Genomic DNA, 17,171 nt, shown 5'->3' with positions numbered 1-17,171 from the left:
TCACGAAATAGTCAACCTACCTTTTGGAAGTATTGACTGACCAGTTCATCCCTAGATGGCCAAATAAGGACAGATAGCCCATTTAACGACAGCCCGCAAAGAAGTCGGTCACCGACTTCGCTCCAAGACAATACCACATCGATCCCGAGGCAGAGGGATGAAGCGTCCCATCAACTATAAATACCGAGGGAGCAACATGGAGAAGGGCATGAAGTATTCGGAGGCAAGAATCTGGAGTTCGTCCAATTCTAGCTTTAACTACTATTAATCAAATTGAGAATACATAACTCTGTAATAGGCTGGTCGGCTTTTAAATAGACAACTTGTAATTCGACGATCTTTGACAATCTTGAATAAAGTCTTTTGTTTCGCTTTCTTTAATCATAACCATCGAGCTAGTGCAGTCACTCGTTCAACATTTCCGATCCAAGATATTCAAGAGTCAAGGCCAATCCTAAATGGTTCCAAAAATTATATGGATATGGGTATGTTTAAATATTAGATATTAGTTACACCCTCAGTAGACAACACATGACCAATGAATCATGTCTCTTGCTTCCAGAATTTGAACTTGCTAAATTTTGCATAAAGTTGACGCTCATGCAACCGTTCCAACGCTTTGCCGAGAAACATCCCTAGATGTGGTCTGATTTTAATGAGAACTCCGACCAACGACTGCAGTTTTAACAAAGGGCTAGTGGTATGGTTTGCCGTTTGAATTTAGTTATTAAAAAAAAAAGAAAAAAGAATTTAGTAAACCGGGTTTTCAAATTGACTAGAGTCACCAGTTTTGCAGTTTTTGACCGGTTTAACTCAAATCTGAGTTTTAGGTCTAACCGAACTCGGGTTATTAACAATTTCTGGCTGGACCAGTATATCCGGTATGGTGTAGTTTTCAAAACATTGCTAATAGTACTTGAATACAAATATTTAATTGGTCCGATTGGGCAAGTATATCCGACTACTTGAATATCATTTTGCAAAATTTTATCAAAAACTACTAAGCTATATCCACATCCTTCCAGTGGTTTATTGGTTCTTCGCCCGTGGTCAGCATTTTCGGAACCCCACGTTTCAACGATAATATAATAATCCAATTTCAATGCGTGTGTATGTTGCGGCGCGCAGGAGACACGTCCCAACTAGTTGCAAATGGGAAAGGTACGCCGCCAGTTACAAGTTCAATGTTTATAAATTCGAGTCTCCAATAAATAAAATAGACTCCTGCTATAGACATAGGTTCTCTATAGCGCCAGATTTACATATTTTTATCAGATCAAATCATATCTAATATTTAATTATTAAATTATCTTACGTTCTAAGTTAGCGGAAACTTTTTTTTTTTTTAACTGGTATTGTATTGATAGACAATGCTTTCATACAATTCACAAACAAAAAAATATGTCCTAGAGATCTAAAGTATACACTTCCTCCCTTGATCTGTTAAGAAAACACAAAAAACTAAAAAGCTTTATACACATCTTCTTTGTACAACCCACCCTACTAACTTTAAAACGCAAATTCAATCATAGATACGTAGACTTTCTTCCATAAACAAGCCATTTAACTAAGATGGATGGCCTGTCGCCACAACCTGCAGTCATTAGTGACATTCTGAGCTATAAACAAAGCTTCTCTGTTTGAAGATGAATTTTCTAAAAAGAATTTCCAGTCTTTGACTTAAGAAACAAACCAACCTCCATAAACTGATATCTAAATGATGGAGAAGCTGCAGGTTTGGTAATCACATTTACCAAAAACTCTTCCTGCAGTGCAGACACCATTCTATTAACTAGGTGATTAGACATGCTATCAATTGCCCACAGCAATCCTTTGAGTTGAGCTTCTTGTTTATCTCTACAACTGGATAAAACTCTTTTACTATGTAACAACACCTAACCTGTATGATTTCTCAACATTCATGGACAATTCGCAAGCCTGTTTTTGTTTGAACAAGAAATACCAATGTTACATTTTAGCCAGTTTATAAGCGGATCCGTCTAACATTTTCTCTACCCACATCTCTTACTTCTGTTCTCTCCTGCTCAAGTTAGGGGAAACCTATATATTCCAAATCTTTACGCATTTCAAATTTATAATTTAGCTACACCATAATTTATACTAATCAGCAAAATTATTAACAAAACAACTGAACTTAGAACTAAAATACTAAAGAGTCTAAGACTACATAAACTACTACATATTTGTTTAAGACTATAAATTTATAGGATCGATTCAGTTTCGACTATTAAAGTAATTTTGTGCTACTTTAACTAATACAATATTAATTTTCTCAGTGTTTAGATTTTGTTGTTGTTGCTGAATTACGTAGTTTGTTCATTCTAGATTAATTGTAAAGTTGGAAGCAATTAATATCTTTTAAAGTCCAATCAGAACTGGAGAACCGTCAACTTTGGATCATTGGATGGATGAAGCACACTTAAACAAACAAGATTGCCCCAAAGACATTTCATTAAGAGTGCAACTTACCAAAGGAATGAAGCACTTTCAGTGAGCAACTTGGGCTGAAACACTCTTAGAATTTTTTTAGGCCGGTTGAGATTGGTTAAAAGTCTAAACAATTGTTAGGGTGGTAGAGATTTTTCTTATATTTTTTTTTCTTGCAATTGAGTTTCCCTTTTTTTAAACTAACAATTTCACCAATCACACTTTAACTTTCTTCAAAGTCCTTAGAATCATTCATTTCACAATCCAGTTTTAGAAAAGTTTGTCTTGTTTCGTTGTTCAGCTGATAAGCCAAACAAAAAAATTGACTTTTCAAAATTTTGTAGTCACAGTCAGATTTTTCGTAACTACTATTTTTACAGTACACTTTCATGCAAAAATCTGCAATTACATATTCGACCAATCACCTCCTTCTATTCTTAAACGTGGCGTTTACAAAAACAAGAAATTACTAAATAACCCCTTCAAGCCCCAATAGAGTATATTCATCTCTTTTTTTTTTTTATAAACAGTTTTATCTGAAAAAAAAAACATAAATTTTCATCGATGGTTAACTTTATAATTTATTAATTTTCTGTCTGAGAAAATAACTAAATAAAAATAATAAAAAGACAAGTGCAGTATTATTGTCTATTTTTCCTGAAATACGTAAAGATGTTTGATTCTTGTAACTCAAGATCAGACGCATACAAAAGGATATGGGATAAAATACGATACTATATTTGGATGAACCCATGCTTCATTGCCCCTTCGTTCCGATAACCACAAATATTGTTTTGGTTGCATTATTACACATTATAAATTTAATACTATAAACTAAGTTTTCCAAATGTAAATAATTTGAAAATATATGACATATTAGAATAAAGTATTATAGTATCCAACCGTATTTGTACTATAGCCAAAGTCCAACAATGAAAAAAAAAAAATACTAATAAGAAATAAACCGTGCAGAATGAGAAAAATGTCATTTAATTCACCAACTTTTAAATTTAGGCCATTTTAATCATGAAACATGAACTTTTTGTTGACTTCGAGTTCAATCACAAATTTCTGTTGACCGATCCAAAACAATCATCACGTTAAATCCCCTAACAGAGCATCTAACAGAAGTTTGTGTGTCGTTAATTATCTCTGTTAAACAAAGACGATGTCGTTTTAAAATATAGTGAAATCAAGCTCTTAACCAAAACGATGTCGTTTAAAGAAGAAAGAAATCTCAAATCGATTAATCCTCAAATTGAAATCGAGAACCCTAATTTCTTATTTCACCATTTCCCTCAAATTGCTCCAAAATATCTATTTCCGTCTGTCCCAAATGTCAGAATTTGAGTTTGATACCATGGACTGACGAATCACAAAGTTTTGTCGGAGAGGGAGTCAAAGGTCCACCGCGAGGCGAATCGCAGAGTGTTGTTGGAGATGGAGATGGAGTTGAAGCTCCCATTCAAGGCAAATCTCTCATAATTTTTGGTGAAGGAGTTGATGCTCAACCCCTTGTAGGCGTATCAGAGTCTATTGCCACAAATAAAGAGCAAGCTAAGCGTCGCCGTCGAAAATGAAAAAAAATCATAGGTGGAGAGGATGATGATTTTGAGCAGCAGGAGGAGCAAGCCGTTGTTGTAGAAAGTGAAGATGACTGCATGGTGTATGGTGATGAAGACTGCAATAATGTTGATGATGAAATCGGTTATGGAGATAACGAAGATGACAATGGTTTAGGTGTTGAAGAAGATATTAACCTAAACACTGAAGAAGACTTCCCAGAGATTGTTAGAGGAGACGAAGCTGCTTCTGATGATGACATCGGTGATGATATCTGGGACGAAGACAATATTCCAGATCCCTTATCATCTGACGATGAAGACGATCTCCAAGATGGAGATAACGACAAAGACGAGGCAGGTCCTAGATATGTTGAAGATCCAGAGGGTTTTCTAGCATTGGAGAAGACTTATAACTCGCCAGAGGACATCAAGCTTGCAGTTTTGAGGTACTATTTAAAGACTAGGTATGATATTAAGCTTTATAGGTCTCAATCTCTGATTGTTGCTGCAAAGTGTTGTTATGTTGATGAGGATGGTGTTAAATGTCCATGGAGAGTCTATTGCTCATATGAGAGGAGGAAACATAAGATGCAAATAAAGGTTTATATCAATGAGAATATATGTGTGAGGTCAGGTTATACCAAGATGTTGAAGCGGTCTTCAATTGCATTATTGTTTGAGGAGAGGCTAAGATTGAATCCAAGGCTTACCAAAAATGAAATGGCTGTTGAGATAAAGAGAGAATACAAGTTGGAGGTGACTCCAGACCAGTGTGCAAAGGCGAAGACAAAGGTTTTGCGGAGTAGAAAGGCTAGCCATGAATCACAGTTTGCACGTATATGGGATTATCAAGCTGAGGTTTTAAATCGGAAAAAGGACTCGGAATTTGAGATCGAGACAGTGCCAGGACCGGTAATTGGAAGAAAACAAAGGTTTTATCGGTTATATATTTGCTTCAAATCACAGAAAGAAACATGGAAAAAAACCTGTAGACCCATTATAGGATTAGATGGAGCTTTTCTGAAGTGAGACATAAAAGGTCACCTTCTAGCTGCAGTTGGAAGAGATGGGGACAATAGGATTGTTACTATTGCTTGGACAGTTGTAGAAATAGAGAATGATGATAACTGGGAATGGTTTGTGAGGCATCTTTCTACTAGTTTGGGTCTTCATTCAATGACAGATATAGCTATCATTTCAGATAAACAAAAGGTTTGTGGTTTATTATTTAAACAAGTTAACATCTGATTTTAGCATTTTAGTTAAGTATGCTAATGATTTTATCTTCTTTTTTGCAGGGTTTAGTGAAAGCTATCCATGGAATACTTCCACATGCTGAGCATCGACAATGTGCAAAACATATTATGGATAATTGGAAGAGGGACAACCATGATCAGGAACTTCAACATCTGTTTTGGAAGATAGCTCGAAGCTACACGACAGGGGAGTACAGAGATAATATGGAGGAACTAAAGAAGTACAACCCGCAAGCTTATACGTCTTTGCAAGTTACTAATCCGACAACTTGGTCCAGAGCTTTCTTTAGGATCGGGACTTGATGCAATGACAACCTCAACAATCTTAGTGAGTCTTTCAGTAGGACTATTAGACAAGCTAGGAGAAAGCCTTTGTGGAATATGCTAGAGGACATTAAAAGGCAGTGCATGGTCAGAAATGCAAAGAGGTATATCATTGCTTGTAGGCTGAAGACAAGATTTACAAAGAGAGCTCATGCAGAGATTGAAAAGATGATAGTTGGAGCTCAAAGTTGCACTAGATACCTGGCCAGGGAAAATTACCATGAGATAGAGGTGAATGGTGGTGCTACTTACTCTGTTGGCATGAACACATTGACTTGTTGTTGCAGGAAGTGGCAGATGGTTGGGATCCCGTGTATTCATGCGACAAGTGTGATCATTGGAAAAAGAGAAAAAGTTGAGAACTATGTCGTTGACTATTACACAACGCTGAGGTGGAGAGAAACATATAAAGAAAGTATTAAGCCTCTCCAAGGGATGCCTCTATGGCCCATATTGAATAGGTTGCTTGTCTTGCCACCACCATGGAGAAGAGGCAATCCTGGAAGGCCATCAAATTATGCTAGGAAGAAAGGAAGAAATGAAACTTCCTCTTCTTCAAATAACAAGATGTCAAGGGAGAAGAGAATCATGACATGTTCCAATTGCAAGGAAGAAGGACACAACAAACAAGCATGTAAGAATCCAACAGTTGCAAGTCAACCAAAGAGACCAAGAGGTTGACCACGAAAATATCAAGAAGGAGGTTCACAACCTGAAGGAGCATCACAAGGGCAAGCCGGATCACAAGGGCAAGTCGGATCACAATGACAAGGACGAGGAGGATCACAAGGGCAACAAGCATCATCACAAGGACAAGCACCACAAGGGATAGGATCACAACCGCATCAGAGAACACAAGGGCAATAAGCATCATCACAAGGGCAAGCACACGGTGCACAAAGAAGAGCACACGGTTCACAACCTCAAGGAGTAGTACAAGGACGAGCACACGGTTCACAACCTCGAGGAGGATTACAAGGGCGAGCACACGGTTCACAAAGAAGAGCACACAGAAGAGAAGGAGCACCACAAGGACAAGGAGGACCACAAGGAGGAGAAAAAGAACAAGGATGTGCTCGATTTGCAACATGGTTTGAGTGTTCCACCTAGATGTCAATTTGTTACATTCATGGTTGGTTTGGCATCTGTTTTTTGTTATCAAGAATCTAATCTATGTTCTCTGTTTTTTGTTTTAAAGAACCTAATCTATGTTGTGTGTTTTTTGTTTTAAAGAACCTAATCTATGTTTGGTTAATTGAATGGTTTATTTGGATCATGATCATGTTTTAAAGAACCTAAATTTCTTTGACAATTACCATTACCAAAGTAGCATTGCAATACCAAAGTACCATTTCATTACCAAAATAACAAGACAACACATAACATTGAATACCAAAGTACTATTTCATTACCAAAAGACTCTAATAACCAAGAACAAATGTTTGTTTCTTGGTTTTACATAACAATAGCACCACAATGGTAATGACAATAAAACAAAGGCACATCAAGCACAATTTGATCATCAATTTCCATTTCTTGATTTCTCTTCTGCTCCACATTCCATCTTCCTTCAATCCTTCAATCATAGTCTTCAACTCTTCAATCTCCACTGCAACCTCAGACTTCACATTGCTTATCTCGCTGTCAATGATGGATAATTTCGGTAAAGCATCTACAAGCTCCTCATACACACCATCTTCGACCCATTTAAACAAATGTTCCTACAAATGCAAACGATAATAATTACAAACGAACCAGAAAACATAAAATCAAAATGACTTACATCTCGTTTGGTTGGACATCGAAAGAAAGGTCTTCCTGGGTTTTGTTTTAAGGTCGATGTATAGATGACAACGTCTAACCCGCAATGACACTTCGAAGGCAACCCGCGGTTTCCATTTTTCCCACTCGATTGCCCAGAATTGCAACTCATAACTGAAAAAGATGGATAAATCAAACATACGACCTAGTGAGAATGAGAAGATGATGATCTGAGAAATTAGGGATTTGATTTTCGAGTTTGGGGTTTTAATTGATTGTGGGATTTGAGTTTTGGCCACAAACGACATCGTCTTTGTTTAACAGAGATAATTAGCGACACTCAATATTCTATTAGATGCTCTGTTAGGAAATTTAACGTGATGATTGTTTTAGCTCGGTCAATAAAAGTTTGTGATTAAACTCAAAGTCAATAAAAAGTTCATGTTTAAAATGACCACATACGAAGTTTATGATTAAAATGGTCTAAATTTAAAAATTGGTTAATTAAATGACATCTTTTCCAACAAAAAAAACAAAAAGTGATTGAAAATTAACTACCAAGGTAGAGAGATCAGCTTTTTCGTCCATAATCGTTTGCAATTATCGTTTTTTCTTTCTTTTCCTTTTTTTAGTTCACACAAGGTGATCGTTTTTAATATTATTTTTTGTGAGAACATAAGTCCATTAATTTGGGGAATATGCTTGATATAACATTTTAAAAAATAGTAATACAACTGTGTTTGGATTTTTTTTTCTTCTTTTTGGATCGGAGATATATGAACAAAAATATAATTTAGTAGACAGTCGAAAATTAGTTTTAGAAAATTTTCTAGCTAGGACGAGAATTTGTTTCCTCTATAATCGATCAACATGGACACTTTAAACAAAAAGAATATCCTACTTCTCCACAAATTTTGGAAATTAGTCTGATCTGAATTCTCTTCATTATTAAAAAAAAAAGTTAAATACAAATAGTAGTAACTAAATATTAGTATCATTTTTTCTAGTACAAGAAAAAAAACGATTTATCCATCGAGAAAATGAATATTCTAGCTTTAAGAAGTTAATATATCGTTGAATAGTATAGGATGTTGATTACTCAACAAAATCTCGTATTTTGGAGTTTCCGTTTGATCTTTGTTCATACTAATGGATGAAACAAAATACTTCAACAAGTGGAATGTAAAGGTTTTTCCCAATTCAGTTAGAAAGTGGAAATGATCATCAATTATATAATTATCTCTTTTAAGTGGAGCTTTTAATTATTACATACACAGCAGTACAGCACATCATTCTTTATTGTATAAGATATTTCTGTATGTTATTGTAAGGGTGTGAATTTTCTCTGTCTAATTAACCTACAATTGTATAGTATCGTATCTTACGTTTCAATTTTATTACCATTCCATATAGTATTTATTAACGTGAAGATATATATTTTACATTAGAAAATTGTATAATACTGATATGTAACGTGAAGTTATATATTTTGCATCTCATCACATCAAGTTCCTCAGGAGACAATTTGCATGCAGAAAGAATTCATAAAATTTAAAAGGTGTAGTGGCCATCGGTCTTATCTAAATTACAAGACAAAAAGGACCTGAGCTCTAAATTAGGTCATTGCTTGGTCTTGTTTGTTTTAAGACAAATTAATTAAAACATAATTATAAAAACTAATTGTATGAAACGAACCCATTGTAATTAAGTAGCTGGAAATGACAATTTTGGGTCCGAATTAAGTTAATATCTTAAAAGTTAAAACTCACCACGACCGAGAAACTTTCAAAATACATTTGATTGGACCATGATTGCATTTAAACGCAAATGCTAATACTACCCTAAACCCTAGGGTTACTAGTAAATATAGCTATATCTTATCTCTTTATTTTTAATGAAATCGTGATAATATAAACATTAGTTGCAATATATGTGCATACAAAGATGGGAAAGTTGTTCTTCCAAGTATCACGGCGCAAGTAATGTAAACTATAGCATCACCATAATAGGAGTCAACTTGCATTTTGCTCTCATTTTTCAGTTAGTCATAACTAACTCCGAAACTTTTCTTTATAAATACCCTTTCTCCCCATCCTCACTTCTTCATCACAACACAACACAAACCCTTTACATAAAACAAATACAACTTCATACTTCTTAGTGTGCAAACGTGAGCCATTCATATATCATCAACAAAGTTAATGGCATCGATATTATTCATGTTTGTGACTCTGACCATTCTTTTCATGAGTCTAAAAGTCTCTCAAGCCACATCTCGTGTCACCTTCCACGAGCCAATCGTTGCTGACCACCACCAGCAATGGATGACTCATTTCTCTCGAGTGTATAGCAACGAGCTCGAGAAACAGATGAGATTCGACGTGTTCAAGAAAAACTTGAAATTCATTGAGAAATTTAATAAGAAAGGTGATAGAACCTACAAGCTTGGTGTCAACGAGTTTGCGGATTGGACCAAAGAGGAGTTCATTGCTACCCACACCGGTCTCAAAGGCTTTAATGGGATTCCAACCTCGGAATTTCTCGATGAAATGATACCTTCTTGGAATTGGAATGTAAGTGATGTCGCCCGTGAAACTAAAGATTGGAGATACGAAGGAGCTGTAACACCTGTTAAATACCAAGGCCAATGTGGTACGTAAGCTTGCCAGAATTTTACGATTATATTTCACATTTGAATTCTACACGCAGACCAAATTACAATAAACTGCTGAAATAGTCAGTATATTCATAATTTCATCATTCCACATAGTAAAAAAAAAACGTAAACCCCAAGGTAGGGTTACTGTTATGTTTAGGGTACTAAAGAGAATCGTTAATTGTCGAGAAAATAACTAATCAAAATATAAATGATAAATTTTTGTGCAGGATGCTGTTGGGCGTTTTCATCCGTCGCAGCGGTGGAAGGTTTGACAAAGATTGTCGGAGGCAACCTAGTATCATTGTCTGAACAACAACTTCTAGATTGCGACAAGGGTGACAACGGTTGCAACGGTGGAATAATGTCAGACGCTTTCAGCTATATAATTAAAAACCGAGGCATTGCCTCAGAGGCATCATACCCTTACCAAGCGACAGAAGGTACATGCCGGCTCAATGCAAAACCCTCCGCATGGATCAGAGGGTTCCAGACTGTTCCAAGCAACAACGAACGTGCATTGCTAGAGGCCGTATCGAGACAGCCTGTGTCAGTGTCTATTGACGCGGATGGTCCCGGTTTCATGCATTACTCAGGAGGAGTGTACGACGAGCCATACTGTGGGACCAGTGTGAACCATGCAGTGACGTTCGTTGGATATGGAACGAGCCCGGAGGGGATCAAGTACTGGCTGGCTAAGAACTCTTGGGGTGAGACTTGGGGAGAGAATGGTTACATTAGGATCCGTAGAGATGTGGCGTGGCCTCAAGGCATGTGCGGTGTGGCTCAGTATGCTTTTTATCCAGTTGCGTAACTAAGCAGCTTATGATTTATTAATATATCAAAGTGATATTATTATTTAAATTTTAAACAAAAAATGGTGATATATATATATATATATATATATATATATATATTTGGCTTACGAATTTGCTTAGATGTGGTCTGCATCGCAAAGCTTGATCCAATACGTACACTGTATAACAGTATAAGTGTATATAATGTTCATAATATTACATATATATATATAATATAGTTGTTGTAACTTGTAAAAAATGTAATGGGGTATTAATATTTATTCTCGTTCGAATTGTTACAGCATTTTTTATTTTAATTCACCATTTAAAAGAAGCCTAAAACTTTTAATTTCTGTAATTTGGAGACGGTGGCAGCGGTAAACACACCGTCACCGTTCAATTACGCGTTTGAGACACTATGAGTACGTTGCTTCTAGATTTATGTTCGTAGATCATAGATGCATGTTCGATATGATGAATATGATATAAAATATCATACTCTTCGAAAATAATTCAATACACACTCCCTAGACATTTGTGTTATTTTTTTCGATATTCACCCTAAAAATGAGATTTTACTACCCAAAATGAATTAATTGTGCTGTCTGACCCAAATTACTGCAATATATACTTTACTAAATCTGTCATTTTCAAAGTTACCATAAGCTTTTTCAAAATGGTAGATTTTGTAAAGTTATTCAAAGCTACCATGTATATTTTATAATAAATGCCATGGTATATAATATTTGCATTTAAGGAAAATATATTCAATATAATTTGTAATTGGCGTATAAATTTGAAAATTTATTTGAGCATATATGAATCTCATACAAAGTTCTCAAACATTTTGATTTTGGAACAAATGGTTTTATACATCAAAAACAACTTTTTATTGGCTCACATACTAATTTTACTTTTTTTTTTGTCTCATCATCTGCTGCAAGATTTAGTACGAAGGTTACAGAAAGTGAAATCAGCAACATCTGCACACATAAAGGAGCTAATGCATCATTTTGCTTTGAATTCTTAAAATCATCCACTCCAATTGCAACGTTGGATCATTCTGGCCTCACCAATTTTTTGATCAACTATAATTCTCGGAAAACCTCAGACATGCTGAAGCAATTCAAGTCACTCATAGATAACACAAGCGATCGCAGTTCTAAAGGTTCCTATGAGGAATGCTCAGAAATATTTGACCTTGCTATTGGTCGTTTTGATTCCGCTCTCAAATTTCTGGCAACCAAGGACTATAACAATGCTTTTTTACAGAACGACGTTAGTAGTACGATTAAAATAGCGCAGGATTGTGGATGGGAGCTGTCAAGTGTCGTCAAGCCTAATCCACAGATTTTAGAAGGAGTTTCTAATGTCGAAAATGTATCTTCCATTGCTCTTGTGCTTTTGGAATGTTTTCTAAGAACAGACAAAAAGTTATGTTATTAATCAATACCCAAAGCTATAATAATAATATTGTTGTTTGGTATGGTGTTGTCATTACCGATTCACGCCGATATTTGATTGCTTTTGGAATGTTCTTTACTATGTTATAATTTTTTATTAGCATTTTACAAATGTTGGCAGTCTTGCTATGTTATTACCTTTGGCAGCCTTACAAATGTTGACTAACGTTGGCAGTCTCAGCGAATAACATAGCAAGATCAATAGCGAAGAGTGTGACTGGTGATCGATGGCATAATTATATGAGCTTGACTCCAAACTCAAGTGTATATACACATACACTGACGACCAAAGAAAAAAAAATCAAGTATATACAGAGATGGCATAACTTCGGTTTCTAATATATTTGATTTCTTTTTTCCTTATCCTAATTGGTGTAAAAAACACTCTCCTACTAATTAGGTGAACATAATTATATGCTTTTACAATTGACTGGTATAAATTCAGTAAATCTGATTAAACCTTTTGAGTATTCAATTTATTTATGGAGTATTTCCTTAAAAGTTAAAATCCATCACCAGTCAAACATTCATTGGTTCTTGATATAATGGAACATAAGGACCATATGGATGTAAAGAATGAAAATTAAAAAGTTTTCTTGATAAAAACAAAGAATGGATAAAGTTAGGGGAAAAAACTTAAAAAAATATTTTATATATTTTGTTTATTTGGAAGTTTAATACCTCATCTTTTTTATAGGAGTAAAAATACCTCATTTAAATATTGTTAGAGTAAAAATACTTTATTTTGTATTATTGGTAAATTCACACCCATGATTTAACATCTTCTAACATGCGTTACAGAATCATTTAACGGTGTTAAGTTTAATTAAATAGGTATATTCTATTTATTTACAGCTACTTAAAATATATTAGTGTGGACTGGTGGTATCAGATTTGTTTTAACAACCACATTGAACAGGTTCAACCCTCATCAACACTTGATTTCATGATTTTTTTTTTTTTTTTTTTTTTAGATTTCTCAGGTTTTTTTTAAGTCTAACTATCAAACCTTAGACGCCGTCCACCATGAAACCGTTGGAAGTGAAATTTTTCCGAAGTCCTTTTGATGTTCATCATTTTCTTTATCTACCCATTTAAATCGAACATTTGATCTTCATTCTCTTCTTTTGGGTAGAAATTGAACCGCCAGAACTAAACAGATGAAGATAAGGAAAAATATCAGCGGAGATTCGACCATCAACGACAACGACGAGATGTTGGAGTGGCGTGCCTCCGCTGGCTGTTCCTTAATTCCAATCAAGGAAGGCTCCATTCCAAACCTAGTTCGAGCTTGCATCAAACATCTCAAAAGTTCTTTCGGAGCGTGCAAAGAAAGAAAAAAAAGGAAAAATAACTGCAACTTTTGGGTATCAAACCCCAAAGCTGATGTCTGAACAGATCCTACCAATTACCACTAGAACACGCCAACCTGATTCAACATAGTGTAAATAAATCTTATTTATCTATTAAAAACGTGAACTTCAAAACTAACACCGTCAAGTGGTTCTGTAACGCTTATCAGATGTTAAATCGTGGATATGAATTACCAATAATATAAAGATAAAATATTTTTAGTCAAGCCATATTTAAATGAGGTATTTTTATTCAAATAAAAAAAATATGAGGTATATTAAACGTCCAAATAAAAAATATATGAAGTATTTTTAAGTTTTTTTCCATAAAGTTAGTCAATGAAGTATTAAAGGTGATGAGAAATTTGTATTGACCATATTATATTCACTCACATTTAAATTCATTATCATAATCTATATAGATTACATAGTTACATAATTACAAGATATATATGTAGTAGAAGAGATTCCTAAAGTATATGGAAACAAATACAAAAACAAATCTAAACAATAAATATAGATGATATTCTTATTAATTTGATGACCTTCTTGATATCTTTCTATAACAGCACCACAATAGAGTCAACTTGCATTTGCTTCCATCATAGCAACTAGCAACTCACATTCCTCACTCTATAAAATACCCTTACTTTTATTCTCACTTCTTAACTTCTCCACTTCTTCACTAGTAAACGTGATTTTTTCATAATACTCTAATTCTTTTATTCAGCAAACCCGAAAATGGTTTTAGTAGTGTTTAAGTTTGTGGTACTAATCATGTTTACCATGGATCTAAGGATCTCTCAAGCTACATCTTGTATCACTTTGCACGAGCCATCCATTGTTGATTACCACCAGCAATGGATGCTTAAATTTTCTCGAGTTTATGATGATGAATTTGAGAAACAAAGGAGGCTTGAAGTGTTCAGTAAAAACTTAAAATTCATCGAAAACTTCAACAACATGGGAAATCAAAGCTACGAGCTTGGTGTCAATGAGTTCACGGATTGGACCGAAGAGGAGTTCCTTGCCACCCACACCGGTCTTAGGGATGTTAATGTAACTTCACCATCTGAAGTGGTTGATGAGACGATGTCATCTTGGAATTGGAACGTCAGTGATGTCGTCAGCACAAGCAAAGACTGGAGAAAGGAAGGAGCTGTGACACCGGTTAAATCCCAAGGAGGATGTGGTAAGCTTGTCGTAATTGTGATTATAATATAAACAGTCACTACACATATAGCTGGTTTAAGTAGTCATTTAATGTGACAATTATACACATTTCACATGTGAAGCTTGATCCCCAAGTTAGGATTATCAGTCTAGGTTTAGAGTAATTAATATACAAGTTTTGTTTCGTAAATTAAGTAACCAATATATATATATGCTTGGGTAGGAGGTTGTTGGGCGTTCGCAGCGATTGCAGCGGTGGAAGGTCTGACAAAAATTGCCCAAAGAAACCTTGTATCACTGTCCGAACAGCAGCTTCTAGATTGCGCCAGAGAGCATAACAAAGGTTGCAAGGGCGGAACAATAGTCGAAGCTTTCACATACATAGTAAAAAACCGAGGCATTGCTTCAGAAAATGCATACCCTTACCGTGTGAAAGAGGGCCAGTGCCAGACCAAAGCTAGACCTGCCGCAGTAATCAGAGGATTGAGATACGTTCCAAGCAACAACGAACGTGCGTTACTCCAAGCCGTATCAGGACAGCCTGTCTCAGTGGGCATTGTCGGGACTAGGGCCGATTTCATTCATTACAAAAGGGGAGTGTACAATCCGCGCGACTGTGGTATTAACGTGAATCATGCAGTGACGTTAGTTGGGTACGGCACGAGTCCGGAGGGGATCAAGTACTGGTTGGCTAAGAACTCTTGGGGTAATACTTGGGGAGAGAATGGTTACATTAGGTTTCGTAGAGATGTTGAGTGGCCTCAGGGCATGTGTGGTGTAGCTCAGTGGGCTACTTATCCGGTTGCGTAACTGATTCGGTTAACTAGAGGATTTTATTGAAGTGATCATATAATATTGTTTAGATGTTACCTAAATCTACATCGAAACTTGAGCTTAGCATGTAACAATCATTTATTGCTCCATATATATATACTGTTGGTGCGGGAATTGGCACCCCCGACAAACCGGTCTAAACCAGAAAACAAACCCGTTAACCAATCCGGGAATTCGGCCCAACGTCGAATTCAACCTTCGAATGAAGGACCAACAAGATCGAAAGGCCCAGTTCAAGAGCAAGTAGCCGAGTTCCCAAATCGCCTAAAGACCGACCTCGCGAATAAGGGAAAATTTCCTAATTTTAGTTCAATTTGTTAGGAAAGTGGATATATTTTGAATCTAGGAAACCATATAAATAAAGGGGTATCCCCTTCCTTGTAAAGCATCCATCAATTGATACAAAAACCCTAAATTGTTTTCCAAGAGATTTCAATTCTTTTAATTTTCTTAGCTTTGATTCGATTTCTTTGAGAGAGCTTATAAGTGAATTTGTTTTCTCCATCAAAAAAAAATCATTGTGTGAAACCTAGTTTTTACAATTGGCGATGTTTGTGGGGAAGCTAAGTTCTCAAGCTACTTCTCTCGTAAGGAAAATCTTCGAAGCTTCTCAAATAACCCGAACAATGTCTCCAGTATCCAATGATGATGTCATTGGTGCAACCCTCTCCCAGTAGAACATCTCAGATGCTGGGAACCTTGAAACCCTGAATTCTCAGGGTACCGTCTCGAATCTAGCTGTCACTTCAACCATTCGCAGGGTATTGTCTCGAATCCAGCCGGTCACTTCATCTGTTCTCGAATCCAGCCGTCACTTCATCTGTTTAGTGAAACTTCTCTTAAGTCCTTTTGATGTTCATCATCTTCTATATCTACCCATTTAAACCAAACATTTGATCTTCATTCTCTTCTTCTGGGTAGAAAACTGAACCGCCAAAACTAAACAGATGTAAATAACGAAAAATACCAGCGGAGATTCGACCATCAACAACAACGATGAGATGTCGGAGTGGTGTGCCTCTGCTGGCTATTCCTTAATTCCAATCCAGGAAGGCTCCGTTCCAAACCTAGTTTGAGCTCACATTAGACATCTCAAAGGTTCTTTCGGAGCGTGCAAAGAAAGAAAAAAAGGGAAAAAAACTGCAACTTTTGGGTATCAAACCCCAAGCTGATGTCTGAATGGATCCTACCAATTACCACTAGACCACGCCAACCTGATTCAATATATTGTAAATAAATCTTATTTATCTATTGAAAACGTGAATTTCAAAACTAACACCACCAAGTGGTTCTGTAAGGCATGTTATCGGATGTTAAATCGTGGATATGAATTTACCAATAAGATAAAGATAAAATATTTTTAGTTAAACCATATTTAAATGAGATATTTTATTCAAATAAAAAATATGAGATATTAAATGTCCAAATAAAAAATAGATGAAATACTTTTAAGTTTTTTTCCAAAAAGTTAGTCAATGAAGTATTAAAGGTGATGACAAATTTATATTGATCGAATTATATTCACTCTATAAATTCATAATC

The 17,171-nt window shown here is 35.6% G+C and overlaps 3 protein-coding genes and 2 pseudogenes across 3 annotated transcripts; 4 read left to right on the top strand and 1 right to left on the bottom strand.

Moving 5' to 3' along the window:
* Positions 1–1,720: 1,720 nt before the first annotated feature.
* Positions 1,721–6,703, top strand: LOC147946836 (uncharacterized; annotated as a pseudogene).
* Positions 6,704–7,014: 311 nt separating this feature from the next.
* LOC147946835 (uncharacterized protein At1g43920, Chloroplastic-like) lies at positions 7,015–7,662 on the bottom strand. The gene is made up of 3 exons (XM_087507272.1): positions 7,658–7,662; positions 7,456–7,528; positions 7,015–7,314 (listed from the first exon to the last, which is right to left on the bottom strand). Exons 1-3 carry the CDS (start codon positions 7,660–7,662, stop codon positions 7,015–7,017), a joined length of 378 nt encoding a protein of 125 aa, XP_087363398.1.
* Positions 7,663–9,459: 1,797 nt separating this feature from the next.
* LOC104776945 (senescence-specific cysteine protease SAG39-like) lies at positions 9,460–11,088 on the top strand. The gene is made up of 2 exons (XM_010501126.2): positions 9,460–10,006; positions 10,241–11,088. The coding sequence occupies exons 1-2, from the start codon at positions 9,556–9,558 to the stop codon at positions 10,822–10,824; spliced, it is 1,035 nt and encodes a 344-aa protein (XP_010499428.1). The 5' UTR covers positions 9,460–9,555; the 3' UTR covers positions 10,825–11,088.
* A 581-nt stretch (positions 11,089–11,669) lies between these two features.
* Positions 11,670–12,293, top strand: LOC147946834 (pectinesterase inhibitor 1-like; annotated as a pseudogene).
* Positions 12,294–14,246: 1,953 nt separating this feature from the next.
* On the top strand, positions 14,247–15,760 carry LOC104778934 (senescence-specific cysteine protease SAG39-like). Its single transcript, XM_010503338.3, has 2 exons — positions 14,247–14,814; positions 15,019–15,760. The coding sequence occupies exons 1-2, from the start codon at positions 14,364–14,366 to the stop codon at positions 15,603–15,605; spliced, it is 1,038 nt and encodes a 345-aa protein (XP_010501640.2). The 5' UTR covers positions 14,247–14,363; the 3' UTR covers positions 15,606–15,760.
* The last annotated feature ends 1,411 nt before the right edge of the window (positions 15,761–17,171 follow it).

The sequence above is a fragment of the Camelina sativa genome, chromosome 3 (assembly GCF_030686135.1).
Source record: "Camelina sativa cultivar CO46 ecotype springtype chromosome 3, ASM3068613v1".
In the NCBI taxonomy this organism is placed as follows: Eukaryota; Viridiplantae; Streptophyta; class Magnoliopsida; order Brassicales; family Brassicaceae; genus Camelina; species Camelina sativa.
Note: the sequence above shows the minus strand (reverse complement) of the source record. Positions and strands in the feature narration are given on the sequence as shown.

Coding starts and splice junctions, on each gene's coding strand:
- LOC104776945 (XM_010501126.2), top strand. CDS start 9,556: ATGGCATCGATATTATTCATGTTTGTGACTCTGACCATTCTTTTCATG. Junction 10,007..10,240: donor TAAATACCAAGGCCAATGTG/GTACGTAAGCTT, acceptor ATTTTTGTGCAG/GATGCTGTTGGGCGTTTTCA.
- LOC104778934 (XM_010503338.3), top strand. CDS start 14,364: ATGGTTTTAGTAGTGTTTAAGTTTGTGGTACTAATCATGTTTACCATG. Junction 14,815..15,018: donor TAAATCCCAAGGAGGATGTG/GTAAGCTTGTCG, acceptor ATGCTTGGGTAG/GAGGTTGTTGGGCGTTCGCA.
- LOC147946835 (XM_087507272.1), bottom strand. Junction 7,315..7,455: donor CCTTCGAAGTGTCATTGCGG/GTTAGACGTTGT, acceptor TTGCATTTGTAG/GAACATTTGTTTAAATGGGT.